The sequence below is a fragment of the Anguilla anguilla genome, chromosome 10 (genome assembly GCF_013347855.1).
Source record: "Anguilla anguilla isolate fAngAng1 chromosome 10, fAngAng1.pri, whole genome shotgun sequence".
Taxonomy (NCBI): Eukaryota; Metazoa; Chordata; class Actinopteri; order Anguilliformes; family Anguillidae; genus Anguilla; species Anguilla anguilla.
In genome coordinates, this window is record NC_049210.1 from 32,364,813 (window position 1) to 32,386,929 (window position 22,117).

The 22,117-nt window shown below is 47.0% G+C and overlaps 1 protein-coding gene across 3 annotated transcripts in view; it reads right to left on the reverse strand.

The window, feature by feature from the left end:
• Positions 1 to 3,526: 3,526 nt before the first annotated feature.
• LOC118237509 (iporin-like) overlaps positions 3,527 to 22,117 on the reverse strand; it is a 37,613-nt gene continuing 19,022 nt past the window's right edge. For 2 of the 3 annotated variants that reach the window (XM_035436287.1, XM_035436286.1), the window contains 11 exons: positions 21,328 to 21,910; positions 16,015 to 16,692; positions 15,315 to 15,518; positions 14,611 to 14,754; positions 12,788 to 12,864; positions 12,223 to 12,397; positions 11,696 to 11,801; positions 9,189 to 9,235; positions 7,118 to 8,261; positions 6,688 to 6,852; positions 3,527 to 6,344 (listed from right to left, as the gene is read on the reverse strand). In XM_035436287.1, coding sequence (XP_035292178.1) covers positions 6,158 to 6,344; positions 6,688 to 6,852; positions 7,118 to 8,261; positions 9,189 to 9,235; positions 11,696 to 11,801; positions 12,223 to 12,397; positions 12,788 to 12,864; positions 14,611 to 14,754; positions 15,315 to 15,518; positions 16,015 to 16,692; positions 21,328 to 21,910 — 3,510 coding nt within the window. In that variant the 3' untranslated portion in view covers positions 3,527 to 6,157. The remainder of the gene's footprint in view (positions 6,345 to 6,687; positions 6,853 to 7,117; positions 8,262 to 9,188; positions 9,236 to 11,695; positions 11,802 to 12,222; positions 12,398 to 12,787; positions 12,865 to 14,610; positions 14,755 to 15,314; positions 15,519 to 16,014; positions 16,693 to 21,327; positions 21,911 to 22,117) is intronic. The other variant, XM_035436288.1, reaches the window with a different exon arrangement.

The following is a 22,117-nucleotide window of genomic DNA, read 5'->3' on the forward strand; positions in this document are numbered from 1 at the left end:
GATGGAATAGCCTTGCATTGCATTTGAATAGCACCTGACAGTAGCATATTTTCAAAAGGCAGAAAAGTCTGTGTTTTCCAGTATGAACTAGCACTGGAAATCAAATGCTGCCACAGCGACGAGAAGTCTTCATTTGATTGTGATGCAACAATGGGGCACAGACCAGGATTTCTTTCCGAATATTCATTTCCTATTGTGACACATCACGGTCTGAATGACAGTGTGAGCAAGCAGAGATAGCACTCTGGGCTGGGGAACAGGAAACAAGTTTGAGCATGCAAGATATCAGAGCTCTCCCACGCTTTTCCGTCAGGGGTATTGCCATATACTTTTCCAGTAGACTGATAAAGTTGTCCAAATTAAATAACTGAAGTGATAATAAAATAAGCAATGAAATGAATGCATTGATAATGAAATGATTAGATAAATAATTCATTTAATAAATGAGCAATGAAACAAATAAATACAGATTAATTATTCCATGTTGCTTTTTTATTTCATTATGTTTTTTTTTTGAAAGGACATTTTGCACATTTTATTAATTTACTTGCATATTTATTTCTACAAGCCTTTATTTCAACGCGTATCTATTTCAAAATGACTTTGCGTGTCAGTCAACATGGATGGGGCGGGGTCAGCTATGAGTACAGTGCATAAACAGACCACTCCCCCATGGTGGGGGAAAACAATCCGTTGCGCTCCATATCGCTAATTAACATTAGCAGTCAGTGGATTACCAAGATTATGAACACGTCAAAAGTTGTTGTGTGGTGGGTTGTGCAAATAACAACGCCAAGAACACCGATTTTAAGTTTGATGTCTTCCCATGCATTAACCAGAGCCAATGAGGAGAAAAAAGTGGACAATCTTGATAATCCACTGACTGCTGATACTATATGGAGGGCAACAGATTTTTGTACAGCCCACCACACAACAACATTTTGGCATGACTGCTTATGCTAACTATATGGAGTGCCAGATTGTTTTCCCCCCACCATGGGGGCGTGACCTATTTATGCACTGCCTCTGTGATCATGGCTGAACCCCGCCCCTTCCAGGTTGACTGACAGGCTGAGTCATTTTGAAATAAATACACGTTGAAATAAATTGGAGTGGAAGTAAATACGCGCTGAAATAAATATGCACTGAAATAAATAAGCATTGAAATAAATAAGCATTGAAATAAATATGCAATAAAATTAATAAAAGAGCCATTGTGCAAAGTGTCCTTCCACACTAAAAATGTGATGAAGTAAAAGAGGCATAAAATAATTGATATATTTTATTGCTTATTTATTTCACGATCTATTGCATTGCTTATTTCATTATCAGTACATTTACTTCATTGCTTATTTACTTTATCAATTTATCTACTTCATTTTGTCACATTTGAGCTTTCATACTGCTCATCATGATATTGATACTGATACTGATACAATCATATTTACATTTACAGACACTCTGTAAAAAGTTGAAAGTTTCATAACTGCATGTTTGCCTGGATGAATGTGTGTGTATGTGTGTGTGTGTGTGCGTGTACGTGTGCATGTGTGTGCACGTTCGTGTGTGTATGTATACTATGTGTGTATGTGTATGTGTGTGTGTGTGCGTGTGTGTGCGTGTGCATGTGCGTGTGTGCATGTGTGTGTATGTGTACTATATGTGCATGTGTATGTGCGTTTGTGTGTGTGTGTGTGCGTGTGTGCATGCGTGTGAGTGTGTGTGAATGTCTGTGTATGTGTATTGTGTGTGTATGTGTATGTGCATGTGTGTGTACTATGTGTGTGTGTGTGTGTGTGTGTGTGTATGTGTGTGCACCTGTCTGGCACACATCCCACAGTGTGGGTGGACACTGTTGGTTCGGTCAGCTGGTTAACTGGCATCATTCTCTGCAGATGGCGGAATTCGCAAGTGCAAACTCACGCGCCCACGTTTATAGAATCTCTGGAAGACTGGATCAACCCGCCTGATTTTACGTGAGTCATACCTGTGACAGTGCATTCCTGGCTATTGTGCTTCGATGTTACATTACTCTGACACTTCAACAGTGCACCATTGCTTCAACCAAACTACAGGACCCTAAGGGCCAAAACTGTTACATACAACGACAGGGATATCTACACAATTACAGCTACAGAACAGCACACATATCTATCAGTATAGATAGGTAACTTAATAACTATTTGTGATGATGGCGCAAATTACCACATTGCACTGAAGCCTTTCGTCCCAAACATTATGACACCCTAAAATGGGTGGACTATTTATAAAATGTGCTGTAATTTCTACATGATGAAACCAAAATGTATAAAAATACCCATAAATAATACTGGGAATGTGCACTCCAACCACATGTGAATTGTTTGGTTACAAATCTAAAATTGAGGAGCACAAACCAAATCAATAAAAAAAAGTCTTTGTCCCAAGCATTATGACACTCACTGTATATATGTATTTACACACACGCGCGCAAACAACAAACCCAGTTCATCTTGATAACAGTAAACATTACATCATTTGTATTGCTTGGGAAATGCGTAGGCCAGACTGATTTTTCCCCCTTGTCCATTGTGCGTTGATGAATAGACGCTTTTGAGGTTCAATGCAAGTTCGTTATTTGAATTACGTATTTTAATGGGAGCGTTCAAAAAGCCGTTAAGGGAGAGGGTTTCTCAAGATGCACGCCTCAAAGTGGCAACAAATGTGGTAATAACCACAATGAATGTGTTATTTGTTGCTATGCATAAATTCCTGATTTTCTGGAATGGATTTGAGTTGTGTTGAATAATAAAAACTTTGTTCTGACTGACGGCGCCCTCTGGTGCTAGAAAAAGAGCTATGCAGCCTACTACAGTATCTCTGCTTCAGTGTTACTACTACTACATTAATAATAATAAGACCAGGTTAAAACCTAGTATATGGCTGGACCTAATGCACATGATCCGGCCGACCAATGGTGTAACTTCATAACTCGGCTGACCAGTGGTGTAACTTCATCACTCAGTCACTCAGTCACAGACATTCGCGTTTGTAGGGCTGGCCCCGCGGTTGCGATCCAGCCAATAATAATAATAATAATAATAATATTGAAGAAGATATTACCATATGTACTGTGCTGTTAAAGACATCGCCATTCTTTGGCCTGTGGTGGTGAACTGAGACCCTTACCCACTGTGGTTATAAGTTTGGCAGAGTTTGGCGATACCCTGTTATCCTGTCTAAATACCCACTACCCTTTCTAAAATGGCGTATCAAACCACCCTTCAGGTTAAATTTGAGTGTTAGCCTAACTGTAAATACAGAACAATACACTCTGAGTTGCCTGGTTGCCACAGCTCTGAAAATACGGTGATTTAGAGTAATAATAATTTTTTTTTTTTAATCATTAATCACTAGGGGGTAGCATCTCCATGTTATTATGGTCACACACTAGCACTTTTCTATACAGGTCACTGTAATACTGGATTAGATTCATTGGGTTAGTTTTTATAAGCTCTTAGATAAATCAAGACACATCATACAATGGTCACATGAGCATATTTTTTATTAATATCCATATTATAGCGATATCATCCATAATATATTGCCTGGATGAAAAAAAGGAAATCAATGGGACTTTTAAGTATTTAACAGCCGGTAGAGCGGCACAGCTCTTAAGACAATGAGAGAATATTAGGAAGGCAGCAAAAAATAAAATGAATGGGTAAAAAAAAAATGGCCGTCCCTTGGAGACACATTTTTTCCTAAAGCGCAAACATCAAGCGGTTGGTTGGAGAAGCAGGCCAGCCCAGTTAGTCCTGGATGAGGCAGTGATCATAACATCCACCAGGGGGCCCCGATGTACTCGCTCTCTGTTAAAATGCAACAAGCAGTCCCCCTAAGTCTCATGAACAAAACAAGCACTGCACGGACCCAGGCACGTCTTCTGAATTTGGGCAAAAACAACAATCTTCATCCTCGCTGACAAACTGAAAAAGGGCGCTGCGACACCCCAATTGTGTGTACTTCCGAAGAGACTGAACATCCACCTCTCACGACTTCCTGTCTTCTTTCAGGTAATCACTGCAGAATCGCACAGTGACTGGTGCACTCTACAGTACGCCAACTCGCAGAACAATGCCTATGTTGTCCTTTGTCAATGACTGCACAATGAACATATCTCCTCAAAACATGGTATTAAATTAACTTAATGTATTTACAACTTGGAACTAATAAAATACTTTTTTTTTTACAAAAAGCAATATCAAAAATAATGTCATTGTACAACCAAATGGAATAATGTAGAGCCTCGTTAACAAAAAAGTAACAAAACCAAAACAAAACAAACAAAAAAATCACTATTTGACAACTTTATACATTTTGAGCATGAAGAATGCATCCTTTCCCCACAAAATCTCAGTTAAGCACATTTTAAGACTGTGACTTTATGAAAATCCATTTTGTTCTTTCGCAGGGCTACGATAAACCAAGGGGACCTTGGGATCTTGCTATCCAGTTACAGGCTTTTAAAATTGCTTCATTCTCCCAGACTACCTCAGCAAACTCGTGGGTGACCACGACAGTATCATACCAGCCACACCTCCCTTCATTAACACAATATTAAGGCCACATTCCAGTCTTCCAGTCCAGCTTGCGTAACTACATGCAAACATGAGCATACTGTAAAATAAAATAAGCGTTAGGTGGCGTTCTTTTGGCACCTTAAAATATGGACCTCCATTTTTCCTTTACATCGATACATTTTTACAGGCGGCTGACCTTCGACCTTCGATCAGTGACCCTCCGGAGGGAAGGCCCGTGCGACGGCGAAACTCTTCCCCCGCAGCCCTGTTTTCACGGACGCGTTTATCCGAAGCCCCGTGGACACACCACAGCCCTGCACCCCCCCCTGCACACACCCCGCCTACTGCCTCCAGAAGCAACCGGCTGCGTTTAGTCAAATAAATGAAGTCAATGCAACACATACATAATTCATGTACATCGTCTCAGTTTACTTACATTTCCCCACCATCTCTGCAGGCTATTGGGTGAATAAGATGGGAGGGGTGGGTGGATGGAGTTTTCATAAGTCCTGCCAAGGTGGGGGGGGGGGGGGGGGGGTGCAGAGATTTGAGCATAATGTCTGCTGGGGGGTGGGCACATGCAGAAAACTCACACCCCTCTTTTTTTGAGAGTCCTCTCTTGTCTGAGCAGGGAGGTGTAGGGGAGCAGGGTTCTGGTTGTGGGGGGGGGGTTACTGTTACTGTGGTAACAAGCAAGCTGAGAGTTCTGTCCCGGTGGGTAGAGTGTTCCCTGGAGCAGAGTGGCCCAAGAACGGGCCGTCCCTCAGCATTAGAACTTGATCATGAGGGAGGCTGTAAAATCCACAGCCCAGGAGTCTGAAAGCGTGTTGCTGAATGGATGTACAGGTAGTAAGACAGCTTGAGGAAGCCCCAGGATGCAAGCTTTCATTGGTATTGCAGAATCAAGCAGGGTTGGATCATCGGGCAAGAGGCCCTCTAACCTGTGCTCTACAGCCTCTCTGTGACCTCCAACCTGTCTGAGACCTGTGGCCTCTCTATGACTTCTGACCTCCCTGTGACCTCTGGTCTGTCTGTGACCTTTGACCTTTCTGCTCTGACTTTTTTTTCACAGCCAAAAATGCACACACTTTTCTCCAATAATATTTTAGATAATTTATACAAGTACTGTAAAGCATAGTAATACTGGTGTCCTCCCTCCAATGAAATCATGGTCAAATAGGCCCTTCCCACTAATCAAGCATGGTAATACTAGTCCCTTCCTCCAGTCAAAGTGTGCTAAGGCAGTGTACACCAGCCCTGCGCCTTGCAGCAGACATAAGAGCATAAGATCACAGACAGACAGACATACAGACAGATGGACGGACAGTTACACTTACACTTCTTTAAGGACTATAACTGCAGTCAACAGCCTTTAACTGGGTGGGCGGGGCTCCCCTCAGCTCAATGTTTATGTGTGCGTGTGTGTGTGTGTGTGTGTGTGTGAGAGAGAGAGAGAGAGAGAACACAGAACTGTGTAAATACATCACAATTTAAGAGTGTGGTTTCCAGGGGATTCCGGAGCCTTCCGGAAGCTGGCGGGCAGAGGCTGAAGCTGAGGTCCACGGCGGGTGTGGTGTGGCGGGAGCTGCTGGGGCTCAGCGTGAGCCCGCGGGATCCTCGGCGAGGGCGACGTAAACGATGGGAACCAGGCCCGTCCGCTCCCCGCGGGCGCAGAGCAGCCAGTCGGGCCGGGCGTGGCTCAGCACCCTCAGGACGTCCCCCTTTCTGAAGCCGAGCTGTCCGGGCTCGCGAGCGTCGTGGTCGCACAGGGCCCGCACCTCCCTAAATCGCCCGCAGCAGAGAAAAAGATGAGAGGTCACGAGCGCCGTGAATGCTCTCATCGAGGCCCACACAACTGAACACACAGACGGTTTCACACTACACACACTGCCCAAAGTCTGCGCTTATTAAAACCTTCTCCTTTATTTATTCTAATAAAGAAGGTGAATTTGTACACAAGGGAATGAAGCATTTGCCAGTTCTGCAGTTTCTCCTTATTCCTTTTCATTTGCTATTTGTCTTTGACCTACTTTTTATTTTTTCCACACGTTTCAGGTCTGGGAAAACATGGGAGGACAAAAATAACCGGTTTAACAAACATGTCAGGAACGCTATGTTCCGTTACCGTGGTGGGTGTTGCTTGGCAGCTGACGCTTCTGGTTGCTGCACCGGGGGTGGGGCCTGGCTCTGAGAAGGCGGAGGAAGTGAGTCTGGCCTTTTCCCCGCCCCCACCGTCTGAGCCATGAGGTCCAGCACTGATTTGTCTAGGCTCAACCACCCTGACGGAAGCCTAGAAGGACCAAAAAGAACAGAAAGTTATTTTAAGTCTTCCATTTCATATAATGCTTTTTGTTCTAAGAAACTGTATTTCTTTCTGTAGTTGTTTATATTTAACTACTAAGCCTTCAAGTATGAACCCATTCAAAGTTTCTGGAGGATTAGCAGTTGAAATCGCATGAATATTTTTGTCAAAATATTAAGAAAATACATAAACAGGCAATGTAACTCCTCATGCCGGAATCTGATTTATCTGTAAAAGGATGGCAATAAATGACCTGCTCTTTTGAGACTTGGCAAGTCGAGGCTGCTCCGCCTTCTCCGTCCTGAGGGGGGCGCCAACACCGGCTCCAAACAGCCTGCTCCAGCGGAGGCCTGGTGAGGGCCCCTCTTCCTGGGCCCCTGGTGCAGTTCCAGGGGCCTCCGGACCCTGGGACTCCTGGCTCTTCTTCATCTCGCCCAGGACGAACTCCGGGGGGCTTCCCATCCAAGAGCGCCACCCTCTGGCGGCGCTGCTGGAATTACTGCTGCTGCTGCTGTTGCTGCTGTTCTTGCCCCCTTCCTTTAGCCCCGCCCCATCCTGGCTGGCCTCCGCCCCCTCCACCACGCCCTCCCGAGGAGGGGGCGGGCTCAGCCTGCGCCCCGCCCCCGAATCCGCCGCCCCGCCCCGACCCCCCGCGGCCTCGCCCGCCGGCTTCTTCCTCTTCTCCCACTTGACGAACTTTGACCCCTCGGCGGAGTTGTCGATGTAGACCTGCGAGCTCTGCATGAGTTGGTACCACCAGCCCGCCTGCTTGTCCCTGGGCCTGTTGCCGTTATCGCTGTCCCGGCCCCAGTCCGCCACCGTCTCCCCGGCGTCCTGGCCTGGCCCCGACTCCCCCCCGACCCCCTTCGCCCTCTGCACAAGGCCTCCTCCCGCCTCCCTCCTGGAATCCCCTCTGATTTCTGTCACCTTCCGTTCCCTCGACCCTTCTCTTACCCCTGGCCCCGCCCCCTTGGCCTCCCTGCCCGGCCCCTCGGACCTGACCCCGAACGTCTCCCTCCTGTGTCCCGCCCCTTCTGTCCTGGGCTCCGCCCCTTCATTCCTCGTCCTCGAACCTTCCCGCCTCGGCTCCGCCCTGTCCTTCCTCTGCCCAGCCCCCTCCCACTTTGGCTCCGCCCCCAGGGAGCCCCACCCCCTCATCAGCTGGAAGGTGGAGCGGGCGGACTGCTCCAGGCCCTGCCCGGTGGAGCAGAGCTGCTCCTTGTGCCGCAGGTGCTCCTGGCCCCTGTGCAGGAGATCGGGTTCGAATAGCAGGTCCAGGTGGAAGGGCAGCAGGGAGAGGGGCTGCAGCAGCAGGAGGAGCTCCTCGAAAAGCGGCTGGCACGCCCCCTGGGACAGGGGCAGGAAGCCCCACGGGTGGTAGTGCGCCGCTACGATGTCTGGAGCGACAGGGACAGAGAAAGAGACACCATTACCACAGATCTTTTAGCATAACCAGATGTACTGCAATATTGCAATGTTTGGAGAATGAAGGAGTAAGTACAGATACTATTGCCAAAGATCTTCTACAGTAACCAGATGGTCACTGTAGAAGATCAGCTGCTAGGTTCCGTATATTACTATTGCTTTCTTACACAAGAACAGGGACGGCCCTGGAGAGCTGCAGGGTGTGTCCTTTTTGACTGTTAATCAGCACTTAATTAATTAATTAAAGCATGCAAGCAGGATCATTAATGTACTTTTTTGTTGTGATTGTGTCTTTCTTTGATGACTTGGGGTTTTCCTCTGATCCTTGGGTATACAGGGGAAAAGAGGAATGGTTCGAGGAGACCTCCTGCACGACATTCGCATATAGCCATTCCACTACACAAACATTTTGCAGTGCACATTGTGTACAGTGATATTATTGAACACACTGTACGATAATTGCATCTACTTTAACCTGGCATTCCTCTTTGACTCTTTTAAGGTCCTAACATACACATCGAACACAGGATATCTGATATATTATGAATATTCACAGACAGGTGTGCCCAAGAACTTTTCATCCATTGCCATCATGTAATCTAGTCATATAGTACATCCACCCAAAACCTTTCACCTTCAGCAGTACAGAGGCAAAACGTTCAGTGTGAGGGAGCTCCGGAGCTCGCTACCTGGTTAGCCTGTGGAACCAGCAAAAAGGCTACAAAAGCAATAGAAGTCAATATATGCCAGAAAGGATTATTAATCTTGTGCAGAGAGACTAAAGGAAATAAACTATAGCTGGGCTGTCACTAAAAAACATCAGCATCATAAATAAAATAGATGTATATGCCTGGAGAAAGTGTGATTCCCTCTTCCATTTTTATAAAATATATCCTTACCTTCATGCGTGTAGAGATGATTGAACCAAAACTCCAAGGACCGCAAACTGGAAAGAAGAGAAAAGTGATTGAAGTAATAACTCTCCAAGAAAAAAAAACTGAAAAAGAAGAAAAAAGAACTGGCATATCCACTGTCTCCCAGAACCACAACTAGGATGAGAACCAAAAGCGGATCTAGAGATCTTCTACTTTATACCATCTGGATCATAAATCCTACCGCTATCATTAAGAGGAACGCTGTTCTAATTCAGGCTAATTGGAATTATGGGTACGTTCATCTAGATCTCCCAGTTGCTGTAGCAACACGGGGTCCTCTCCTTTGCCTCGGTTGAAGGCGGAAACCTCTCTCAGCTAAAAGGAAGGTGGGTGGTGGGGGGAGGGGGGGTTGCTCTGTTCCTTCCATTACAGTGGCCCTAATCTGAGCTGACAGCGAGGGTGACTGGGCCGCGGCTAATGACCCACGTTTCCGGGTGAACGGGACCGAGCGCTGACAGGAAATTAAGAACCAGAAGTCGGGGGAAGAGTGTTAGAAAGCCTCCTGTCTGCACCGGCTGATCCCCCCACCCCACCCTCTTTGTCTGTTTTTGTGTTCATTAAAGTGTCCACAGCGGGGGTTGCTTCTTATCTCAGCAGTGCGAGGGATCTGAACGGATCCGCGGTGATACAGTGCTGAAAAACCACAGTGAGATGCTGTCCTCTGGCGTGCGCCTCCTAATGAAATTCTGGACACATATCGCCTGCTCCTTCAACAGAGCATGAACCAGCGAAGCCTTGAACTCTCCAGGACTAGTGTTGGCTACCACTGCTCTAGAAGGTTCCAGTTGGTACCAGGAGTTTCTGCCGCTATATTACAGCATATGAACATTCTCAGTACTGTTCATGAACATTCTCAGTACAGCCAACAGTACCATGACTACTGCTGGCAAAATAAGCTGACCAATGAGGACACAGTTTAAACCCCAACCCCTGAATCCTCCAACAGGTGACTCTAATCACTCAATCTAATCAACTGGCTGAGACCCAAATGCAGTGAGCAGGATGTTCTACAGACGCAGTGAGTGGGGAGTTCTACAGACGCAGTGAGTGGGGAGTTCTACAGACGCAGTGCGTGGGGAGTTCTACAGACACAGTGAGTGGGGAGTTCTACAGACACAGTGAGTGGGGAGTTCTACAGACGCAGTGAGTGGAATGTTCTACAGACACAGTGAGTGGGGAGTTCTACAGACGCAGTGAGTGGGGAGTTCTACAGACACAGTGAGTGGAATGTTCTAGACACAGTGAGTGGGGAGTTCTACAGATGCAGTGCGTGGGGAGTTCTACAGACGCAGTGAGTGGGGAGTTCTACAGACACAGAGAGTGGGGAGTTCTACAGACACAGTGAGTGGGGAGTTCTACAGACACAGCGGGTGGGGAGTTCTACAGACACAGTGAGTGGGGAGTTCTACAGACGCAGTGAGTGGGGAGTTCTACAGACACAGTGAGTGGAATGTTCTACAGACACAGTGAGTGGGGAGTTCTACAGAAACAGCGAGTGGGGAGTTCTACAGACACAGCGGGTGGGGAGTTCTACAGACACAGCGGGTGGGGAGTTCTACAGACGCAGTGCGTGGGGAGTTCTACAGACGCAGTGAGTGGGGAGTTCTACAGACACAGAGAGTGGGGAGTTCTACAGACACAGTGTGTGGGGAGTTCTACAGACGCAGTGTGTGGGGAGTTCTACAAACGCAGTGTGTGGGGAGTTCTACAGACACAGCGGGTGGGGAGTTCTACAGACACAGTGTGTGGGGAGTTCTACAGACGCAGTGTGTGGGGAGTTCTACAGCCCTTGTTCTGGTGCAGAAACAGCTGCAGGACGACAGTGGAGGACCGTGCATCACAATGCGCATTTTAAAAATGCCTTTGAAAGTTCATAAATAAAGAAATTGACTTCTACTGATGTTAATATTTTCTCATTTACTCTTTTAAGCAAAGAGAATTTAGCCTGCTAAAACATTTCATTTATCTTACACTATAGCCTAGATCATCTGCTGGGATTCCAATTTACATAACATAAAGAAGGTGACCACACCCTTCTGCATTTATGTCCAGCTCTGCAGCAGTGATGAAGCCATCCTTTTATGAGCTGTCATCAACCAGCATAATATGATCTCATATCGTTGCTCAACTAAATGCAGGTTCACTGAAACGCTTTGTGACTTCAGTGAATGTAAATTTTAGCAGTATAAAATTGCAATATACCAAGTTTAGATTGATCGATTGATTGACTAAATTTACTGTACAACGATCTTGTACATAATGGACATAATCATGGAAGCAATTCCCACTTTCAAAGTACAGTAACTGCCTTAAAAGGTAAAACAGAAAATTTTATTGGCTAAATTCAATTTCTCCCTCTCCATTTCACCTCAAATTTAATTGCAAAGTAATATAAAAGCAGCTCATAATGGTATTCTAAATGACAGAATGTATGAGGAGCACACTGTGGAGGAGCTGAGGGAGGGACTCACTTGAGCAGGCCGAAGATGAAGGCATTGAGCCTCATGCTGTGGCTGGTGAGCTCAGAGTACTGGCTCACCTTGGAGAACAGGCCATGGAGCACGCGGGTGGACGGGCCTGAGGAAAGACATGGGGGAAGGGTTACAATCACTCTGACTGGACTACATCTCCCATGAGCCTTGGCTTATGTCCAGGCCAAAACTGTAAAATGTCAAAACTCATTGGTATCAGCATCAACCTTGTTGCCACACCTACCATTACTGAATCGCCAGCATCATCCTTAACTATACTTCGGAATTAATTGCCAAAAAACATCAGAGCTACACAAATGTTATGCAACATCTAATTTTGAGTCTCTTTTAAAGACCCATCTTTTTCAACTGGCTCCCCATACATCTTGTGCTTGTATCGCACTAGTACTTAAACACATTACATAATAACAATTATTATTATCGTCATCGTCATCAACATCATCCTCATCAGAACCGCCATCATCATCATCATCATTATCAGCATCACCATCTTCCTCCTCACTGACCCAGCTGTGTGGAGGCTTCCACCACGCTCCAGGGGACGTTCCGGCGCTGTCCGATGATCAGGTCCAGGACGTACCCGCGCAGGCCGTCCTGCAGGACGTCCCGGATGGCGGGACACAGGTACTTCAGGATCAGGTGTCCCACGTTGGGGCTCACCGAGCTGTTCCCCAGCTTGGCCTGGGACAGGGAGGGAGGGAGAGGCGCAGGGGGAGAGAGACTAAATTTTAAAACTCCGTAAATCTGCTGGACTGCTGAAATTAAAAAATTTAATCTAAGAACAAATTCTCAAATTTATGTGCTGCATACCCATCAAGGAGGCATTCATAATGAGAATTAAAGTCTCCAACACATGGTATTTCCAGTTAAAAACATTTAAAAAATCTTTTAAATAATCCTTCAATCTGGAAAGACTTCAAAGAGAAAGAGGGAGGGAATGAGAAAATAGAAGGCGGGAGGGAAAGAAAGAGAGAGACAGAAAGGTGTACACATGCTTTGTCATGTCACCTTTTTTTCATTTTTAACTTCCTGTCATGTGACATTACAACTGTATGGCATTTACTACAGTACCTTCACTCCAGGGTCCCGGCTGGTACCGAAATGAGCCACTATCAAATCAACCGCCGTGTTGATGGCTTTCACCAGTGCTGAGAGAGAGAGAGAGATTTACACACATTTATACACAGCATACACGCGTACAAGCAGACACATAATATTCACTCATGCACACAACACACAGATAGTCAGACACACACACACACACCTAACATCACTTACTGATATTTTTGTATATATTTTTATATTTTTTATATAACAAATTCACATCCTCGGATTCATTGTATATAGTTGTATGTTGTAACCACTGCTTTGGCAACACAAGTGCCTATATTTGTCATGCCAATAAAGCACTTTGAAATTGAATTGAAATTGAGAGAGAGAGAGAGAGAGAGAGAGAGAGAGAGAGAATGCACAGTCACTCATTTGGCTTCTTCATGGAAGCTGGAAGCAGAGAAATGGATGACCGGGCATAACGTCCGAAAAGTGCTGGACCCACACTCCTCTCTGGACTGAAAGTGCTTCGGAAAGCCTCCCGAAACACTTCTCTTATCTGACTTCCTCTTTAATTTCATGCTTAATCACTTTATTTTCCTTCTTTTTTATGACCCTCTCAACTTCAACAAGCAAATCCACTGCACAGCACAAAGCCACAAGGCATGGTTCTGGTGAGAAAATTTTTTTAACTTCCTTATACTTTATTTCCCAGTATATTATATGACCAATTATGAATGACTCTATCAGCCTAACTGCTAACAGTGCTACTGCGTAGTAGAGCCACCAAGGCAACCAGCCTCAACAATTATAATCCAGCACAAGAGCATTAACACCCCAGGCTCAGATAATATGGCTGCTGTTGTAGTCACAGAAAGCTTGTAACAGTGCGTGTGCTGGCTCTCGTTAAAAACAGACACCTTGTTTAACCTTCGCTTCTATTTCAAATGGTTCCGTGGCATCATTTGGCTTTTCCATATCCTGTCAGGTAAGCGTCTCAGGCACTCCTTCTGTTTATTGATGCAGTTCTGTTTGGTTTTCTGGATGAGTGGTGCTCCCGACAGTGACACCACCATAAAACGAATGTGCTCTAAATTTCATCAACTCTCACTTCATGAAATACGGCTGATCGCCGTGAAATATTAACATGGCGCGCTTTTTGGAAGCCTCAAATTAAATATGGAAGATGCACGCGCACGCACACACACACACACACACACACAAGCACACAGACGCCCGTCATTAGCTGAGCCAATCAGAGCGAAGGAGAGACGGAACTGGGCGGTTTTTAACGTGACGGCTGAATGTACGGATGGAGGTCTATTCCAGGCTGTCCGTCACACAGCACAGCTGGGCCACAGAGACGCTCAGTCTCCCGTGACTGCCAGACTCCGCCCTTTAAAGCACTGCGGGCGGAGCTCCGCCGTTACCCCGGTAACAACAGCCGCGCTGGGGATCAATATGCGGGGAATAATGGCGCCTTGCGCCTGCGGTGTGAAGTGGAACGGTGAAATAGAAAGGTCCGGCACACCTGCCGCTCTTTAAGCCTTTAATTCAAGCATCACGTTCTTCTGTACTAGACTGCATTCAAAAATGACTGACAGGACATTGGGCTCCATCCACCTGCCCTGTTTTCTTGTATAAACTATACTGTCTTTAGCTGATACTCTCACCCGGAACAACGAAAGACTCAGACAAAGCATACTTTCCATTTACACAGCTGGATATTTCACTGAAGCAATTCAGGTTAAGTGTACTGCTCAAGGGTACATCCCCTCTCCCCCACAGACACACACACAGACACACACACACACACACACACAATCGCTGTCATGGTAACCCACCCTTCTTCTGCAGCAGGTCGATGGAGAGGGACTCAGAAGACGCGTCGGGCGACAGGCAGAACTCCTCGGGGGGCCTCTCGGTCAGCGAGAAATAGTCGGGGAAGATGTCGCTGTAGTAGTTCTGCTGCTGTTTGGCGGACTGGCCTGCGGGGGGCGCCCAAACACACAACTGTGAGCACAAGACTGAATGGCAACAGATCACGAACAAGCCATAACAAATGAGATCTCACCACCGTTTCACTTTTGTCAGACATTTGTGGCTTTAGCTGATCAATCTGCCAGTCAAATGATTTAGTAAATATAAAAGAATAATGTGTACACTTTCTATAAACCTCTGTAAGCATCAGTCAGCATCAAACATCTATCAGTAATCATATACAGATATTCTATATGTATCCTTCCATTCAGTATACTTAAAATGATAAAATAACTATCATTTCAATATATAAAGATATTTCAAACGTAAAAACCCCCAATAATTGAGCAAAAGCTAAAGCTATTGTATCAGTACAGTACAGCCCTGCCGGTCACTTATCCAAGCAGAGTCAATCTGTTGAAGGAATTCCACATACGTTCATAACCAACACTGGCACAAAAAGGAGATCTTTCACATGCACGACAAACACGTGCACGGACATGCACGCACACACACACACATTCTCTCTCCTCCCCTCCCCCCGCAGAACCACCGTGAGTAAGTGCACCATTCTGTCGGCTGTGGGCGTGGCTGGAGGATGCTGGGAAATCGAACACGTTTCGGCGAGCCAGCCTGCCCTCGCCCCTCCTGCCGTCCAGGCTGCTGGACAGGGGGGCGGCGGAGTCGCCCCCCCCGCCGGCCCTCTCCACCCCGAGGGGGTTCTTACGGCGGTACTCCCGCCATTTTAGGGCCTGCGGTGAGAGGTGGTGCGCTGGGGAGCGGAAGGGGGATGGACGGACGGACGGACAGGAGAGATAGAGCCAGAGGGACAGAGAAGACCAGCAAGAGAGCAAGAGAAGAAACGAATACCGGGCAGATAGAGAAAAAGTCGAGAGGAGGCAGGCAAAAAATCGAGTAAAACAAAGGACAGGAATGGACAGAGTGAACAGACCAGAGAAGAAGTGACAGAGAAGGGTAGAGAGGATGAGGGAAGAGAGACAGATGGTGGTGTTGGTGCACACAGAGAAGAATAAGAAGAAAGTTAGCAGAAATGATTTAGAGACCAAGCTTTCGTTCTGCTCACAACATTGCAGATTAGTGGTTTTAATCTTAATGAGACGTCTGCCATCTGTTACACGGGCTTAAAATTAATAATGCATATATCAATAAACAGAGGCAGCATGCATATAAGCGTGAATGGATAAAACCCCAGGGAGTTAACACACAAAAAAATGGATTGCAGAGCAGGCAGAGTGTTAGACACCTACCATTGGGCGCCTGGGGTCCTGAGCAGCAGCTCTGCGCGGCTGTGCCCGCTTCGCTTCCCCCGCAGTGCTGGGCAGGCTCCAGGGGTCCCAGGGGGCTGAATTCGGCAGCGGGAAGAAATTCACGGCGGAGGCGGTTCGCTGGCATCGCAGCGGTGGGCGGGTCCTTCCTCAGCAGGGGTGGAGTCGGGGGCGGGGTCGGGGGAGGAGGCGCCTCCCGGAGCGCGGGTTCGGGGGCGTGTCCCAGACCCCCGGGGGAGGGGCGGACGGGGAGGAGGCCGGCCGTCACGGGGCAGGAGAGGCTGCGAGGAGGGCGGGGGCCGGATGAGCAGGTGGAGCAGGTCACGGGGCGCTGCTCCCCCTGCTGGCGGACGGGGGAATAGCTGCCCAGCGGGGATGGGCGGACAGAGCCGGGGGCGGGGCCAGGGGCGGGGGCGGGGCCTGGGGCGGGGGCACATCTGCGCCGCTGCTCCTCCGGGGGGCGCTCATGGGCCCCGTCCTGCCCCGCCCGGCCCTGCATGTTGTTGACGTACTCGGTGAGCAGTGGCCTCAGTAGCTTGCCCGGTTGGTGCCCCAGCTGCTGATGCAGGGTGAAGGGCTGTATGGGCAGCGAGGTCGGCCGCTGGTCCTTGCTGTACCGAACCACCGCGGGACGACCGTCCGACGACGACGACAAGCCCCCTGAAACGGGACGGGGAAGAGGGGAGGAAGGGCGGGCGAGGCAAAGGAGTGAAAGACAAGCCAACAAATTACGGTTGATCAATGCCTGATCTGTGGCCATCACAGTTAAAATAGCCTTAATACCTTACACATACACATAACCCTCTAGACACGTCACTGGGAAACATAACCCATTATGATCAAAATAACTTACGAGAAGACAGATATCAGTACATGTATTTGTACTTGTTAGACATATCAATCAGGTCCAAGAAGTCTTAATACATTACTAGCACAATACATTATTATCCTAGAATAGTTTTTAGGGGCAAAATCACTATAAAGTATACATTATACTGTGGTAATGTTAATATATTTGTGCTTCAAATGAAAAATAACAAGAAGAAAAAAAGGCAATGGACATAACACAAAGCAATAATAAATTACATGATAATAATAGGAAGCAAGCTTAAATTACTGTGTGCTTCTAGATTTAAAATATCCTAAAGGAAAAGGCTGTTGTAGCATGTGACAAGACAACACAGCAGCTCAGCGTTGCAGCAGTGCGGCAGACTGACAACACAGACAAGAGGAATAAGCGCACGTCACAGTACCGAACACCTGTTCCCACAGCGCAGGCCGTCCGACCTAAAACTGCATTGTCATTACCGCTAAACCGGGATAAAACCTGTATGACTAAACAGCATTCAGCCCTGCTCTCTATACTCCTCGAGAGAGAGAGAGCGAGAGAGCGAGAGAGCATGTGTACCGTGTGAAGTCACCCCGATTGCGCAATCTGTTTGTCTCGCATGCGCTGACCACAAAATGTCATTGCACCTTCCCTGCAATACCGCGTTACACCACAGGGGGAGACATTGGACCGCCATGGTGATAAAAACAACCTCGAGAGACCACAGCCCAGGAGAAAAGCACTGCACTCCACTCCCTCATCACACAAATACACTTCAAAAATAAACCCAGACACAAATTAAATCCAGGGTAGTGCCTGGTTGCATATATCTAACGTGTTTCAACTCATCACCCGTTTTTAAAACTCCAAATGAGCTCTTTCAACAAGCATTTTTACAAATTTCAACAATCGAAAAATGCTTGTACGGAAAAATAATAATGTATTGCCATCTGGACAAGGAAATACCAAACACACTGATATATACAGGCCCACTAAAGCAGTATTACGTACCAGCTTAGTTGGTAAGCACTTCCACTGTTTCCACAGAGAAATACCTTCTGAAAGCTTACAGTCTCTCCTGGCTGTGATTTGTCTACATGACACTCTCCTGTCCTGCTGACCGGTCTGTTGACAGTACACCTTGCATCCACGGCTGACGGCAGCAGTGCCATGTTGGTGGTAAACAAAACCCCACCCCCCCCCCCCCCCCCCATTAAGATGGCTGGCAGCGAACAGCACCACGATGACATGGACAGTAATTCGAGAGAGACAGCGCAGAAGGCGTCCCAGACTGCGGGCCAGTCTCCGCAGGCTAAAAGGCCCGTCCTCATCATTAAACCTCCTGTCACTCATAAGGGCCCTTCAACAGCGCTCTGCATCATTGCCCTGCATCACTGCCGACATACAGCATCGGACTCATATACATACAGTGAGCTCCATAATGTCTGGTGGTACAAACACATTTTTTTTTCTTGATTTGGCTTCATACTCCACCATTTTAGGTTTGTAATGAGATGATTTGCACGGGGGTAAAGTGCTGATTCCCAGATTTAATTTAGGAGTATTTTTGTACATTTTCGTTTCACCATATAGACACTGCTGCACTTTTTACACATAGTCCCTCCATTTCAGGGCCCCATAATGTTTGGGACATAAATTGTTATGTAAGTGAAAGTAGTCTTGTTTAGCAGTTCAGCTATCTTCAGTTCCTGCTTATTTTGGGGGCTGGTTGCCGTAAGTTTATTCTTCAGCATATGAGACGCATGCTCAATTGGATTCAGATCGGGTCAATGACTTTGTGGGTCAAGAATTTTCCAGAATTTTACAGTAGTGGTCTTCCTTGGCCTATCAGGCCCTTTGCGATTACTGAGCTCACCACAACTTTCTTCTAAATGATTTTCCAAACAGTTGATTTTGGTAAGCCTAAAGTTTGGCCTATTTCTCTGATTGTTTTTTCTCATGCCTCATAATAGCTTCCGTGACTTGCATCGGACAACTCATGTTGAGAAACGCCAATAACAGATTCCAAAGGCGATCAAAAGCCTAGAATCATGACTAGACACTGAAAGCGCAGCTGCACTAAGGAAGCAATTGAACATAGCTGACTAATCAGAAACACTTGTGAAGCCATTTATCCCAAACATTATCGTTCCCTGAAATGGGGGACAGTGTATAAAAAGTGCTGTAATTTTTTACATGATGAAACCAATATGTATAAAAAATACCCTTAAATAAAAGCTGAGAAAGTGACCTTCAACCACACATTAATTGTTTGATTACAAATCTAAAATTGTGGAGTACAAGCCAAATCAATAATAAATGTGTCTGTCTCAAACATGGGGCTCACTGTATACAGCTTATATCTACCATTTCATATCATCACTACAGACTACATCATATAATATCATTGATATCACAAACAAGCATAAGTGCACCTCCAAGCTATCCCCTCTCCCGCCAAGAACAATGCAAAATGATCACACAATGACACAGAAACACGAGTAGAAAAAAAAATGTAGTAGAAACATACAAGCAATTGTCATGGCAGTTAAATGAAAGAGAGGATATTTACAAAACAAGACCAGGTCAAAACCTAGTACATGGCTGGACCGGCCGACCAATGGTGTAACGTCACAACTCGGCCGACCAATGGTGTAACTTCATCACTCAGTGACTCAGTCACAGACATTCACGTTTATAGGGCTGGCCCCGCTGTTGTAGTCCAGCCAAAAATAATAATTTGGGGGAGGGGGGCAAAGTCTCAGGAATCTGAAATGTTCGCTCAGAATCGAAACCCTCAGAGGCAGAAACAGCTGGAAAGACTACAGGCAATTCCAATAACAGACTGCCTGCCCCAGTGTTATGTCATTGGAATCCCAGGAATTCCACGGAATTCCACGCAAGGAAAGCGAGTCTGCCTGCTGGCATCGACAGCCATTTTGGATGAATGGCTGGACCGGATTGGCTTAGAATAACACGACTGAGCAATGAGCCACTGTTCATTCTGACATCCCCTATCTGTTTGGCAGTGAAACCACCTGCGCCCAAGCACCCAAGCCAGCCATTGTGCAGTACCGCCATGCCAGTAAGACTTCAAATACTACCTGCTGTGAATTTATAATCGAATGTGGATAAACACACATGACTTGCTTCCCTAGGTAAGGCTGTGTCATGGAAAGGCTGCTCAGTTTAATTTAAAAAGGTGCACACACGTCCATCTGAATTTCACACAAGGCCAACCGTCCGTGACGCCAAACCGCGAAGCCAGAAAAGTCTGAGAATTGAAAATTTCCATCTTCATTTGAAAAACAGGTATGCATACAACCATTACAGTAGTTCCCCGAGACAGCACAAACAGTACAATGCACAAGGACAAATAAGAAGGTCGAGAGAGAGACAGAGAGAGACAGAGAGAGAATGCACAGTCATTCATTTGGCTTCTTCATGGACTGGAAGCATATAAACGGAGAGAGAGAGGTCTAGGTAAGGGTTGCGATAACAAACCACAGATATCTTGTTTGATGTCTCATTTTTTTCACGAGATGATCAATTTCTCTCCTCCAAAACTGCAGCAGTTGACAACGTTTCCCCGTTCCATACAAGAAAACGGAATGAACCAGCTGGAAGCCCTGGAATCCAAGACCTCGCTATATTTATCCTCCCTGAACTGCCGCGGCGATAACACCCTTTCTTTTCTCTGATACCTGTCTCACGTCGAGCCAGCCTTGCACCTGTGTACTCACGAGTACTGTTAGCACAACCACGCAATAACAATCGCAAACCGACACAGCCACCGACCAAAAACAAAAGCAAACCCTGACCAGCTACAATTATATATCCAAGATAATCTGCGTCCTATTAATAAATACTGTATACATACACAGGGAAGCGCACCAGCGAAGGAATACCAGAATACAGCAGAGTACTCTCTGGCTCGCCCTTTGCCCTTTGACCTCTCCAACAGGAAACAGTTTTGTTATAAATCACTTTCACTAGGCTATTGCGAACAGACAGGAGCCTTTCACTGCTCCTTACGTAAATGTTGTGTGGTAGGGATATTTTTAAGTTGATTTCAGAGTTTTTTTGTTTGTTGATAACCTAATCACTGTTCTTCATGGAGAAAGCACAATTTCTGAACCAAAACTAAAATTCTGGGGAAAAAAATACTTATTTTAATAAAGCTGCACCCCACATTTTAAGCATGACTCTGAAGTATAGCTTTGTGTGACATGTTTAGTGTGTAATTGTCTGATGTTCAGAGTGAATGTCTTCCTGAGGGTTTAAACAGCCTGGGTATAATGTACTGTAAGGGATGTCGATGCCAAGGTGTTTTAGTAAAACGTGTGATATAAACAAACTTTGACTTGATTTGATTTGAACTTCATTGACATTTTCATCCCGACTATGGCTATGTTCAGTGACGGTCCCAGGATGGGGGTTAGGGGGTTGTCTTAGGCTTCTCTTACCTTCGGCTTTGGTGCGCGCCTCCTGGTGGGCCCCCCCAGGGGGGTCCCTGGGAGGGGTGTTGCGGTGGGGGTGGGGGGACGTGTCACGGCTGCCCTGGCTGCAGCAGCGGGTGAAGGGCAGCGGGGGGAGGCTGTGGCTGTGACTGAGCTGGAGGAGTTCGGGGACGGGGGAGAACTCCAGCGACTGGCTGGACGAGGCCTCCTCCGGGCCGGCCCTCAGCGAGGGGGACCCCCCGGCGGCCCCCGCGAACCACGCCGCCGCGCCCCCGTTCCGCCTCTTGCTGCGGGCGATCTCGGCGAACGAGGTGACGCGGGGCGGAGCCAGGGACGGGGAGTGGGCGGCGCCCTCGCTGAGACGGACAGGGCAGCTGAGCATGCGCTCCAGGGAGCCCAGCCGGGGGGAGGGGGACTTGTCCAGGTGGCGGTCGTAGCTGCGGGAGCGAAGGCGGCCCTTGTCTCCGCCCTCGGCCACGCCCTGGCTGCCGACGGCCGGGGAGACGTTCACGTACACCTGCCCCTCGATGACCTTTAGGGCTGGGTCTTCAACCCCCTTCTCCCCCCTCGCTCCATCCTCTTCCTCCCTCTGCAGGACAGAAAGGTTCAGATATTAGGCTTTCAGTGACTAACTGTAGGTTCTACATGGCTCTCTTACTGTGACATCAGTGAGTTCAGATTTTTAGTGCAAAGCACCTGAAAGTAATTACAAATCATTCAGTGCTGTTTTGAAACCATATTAGAAACAGCATACGCCACCAGGGACGTTGCGTAAGGACATAACCCCATTAACACC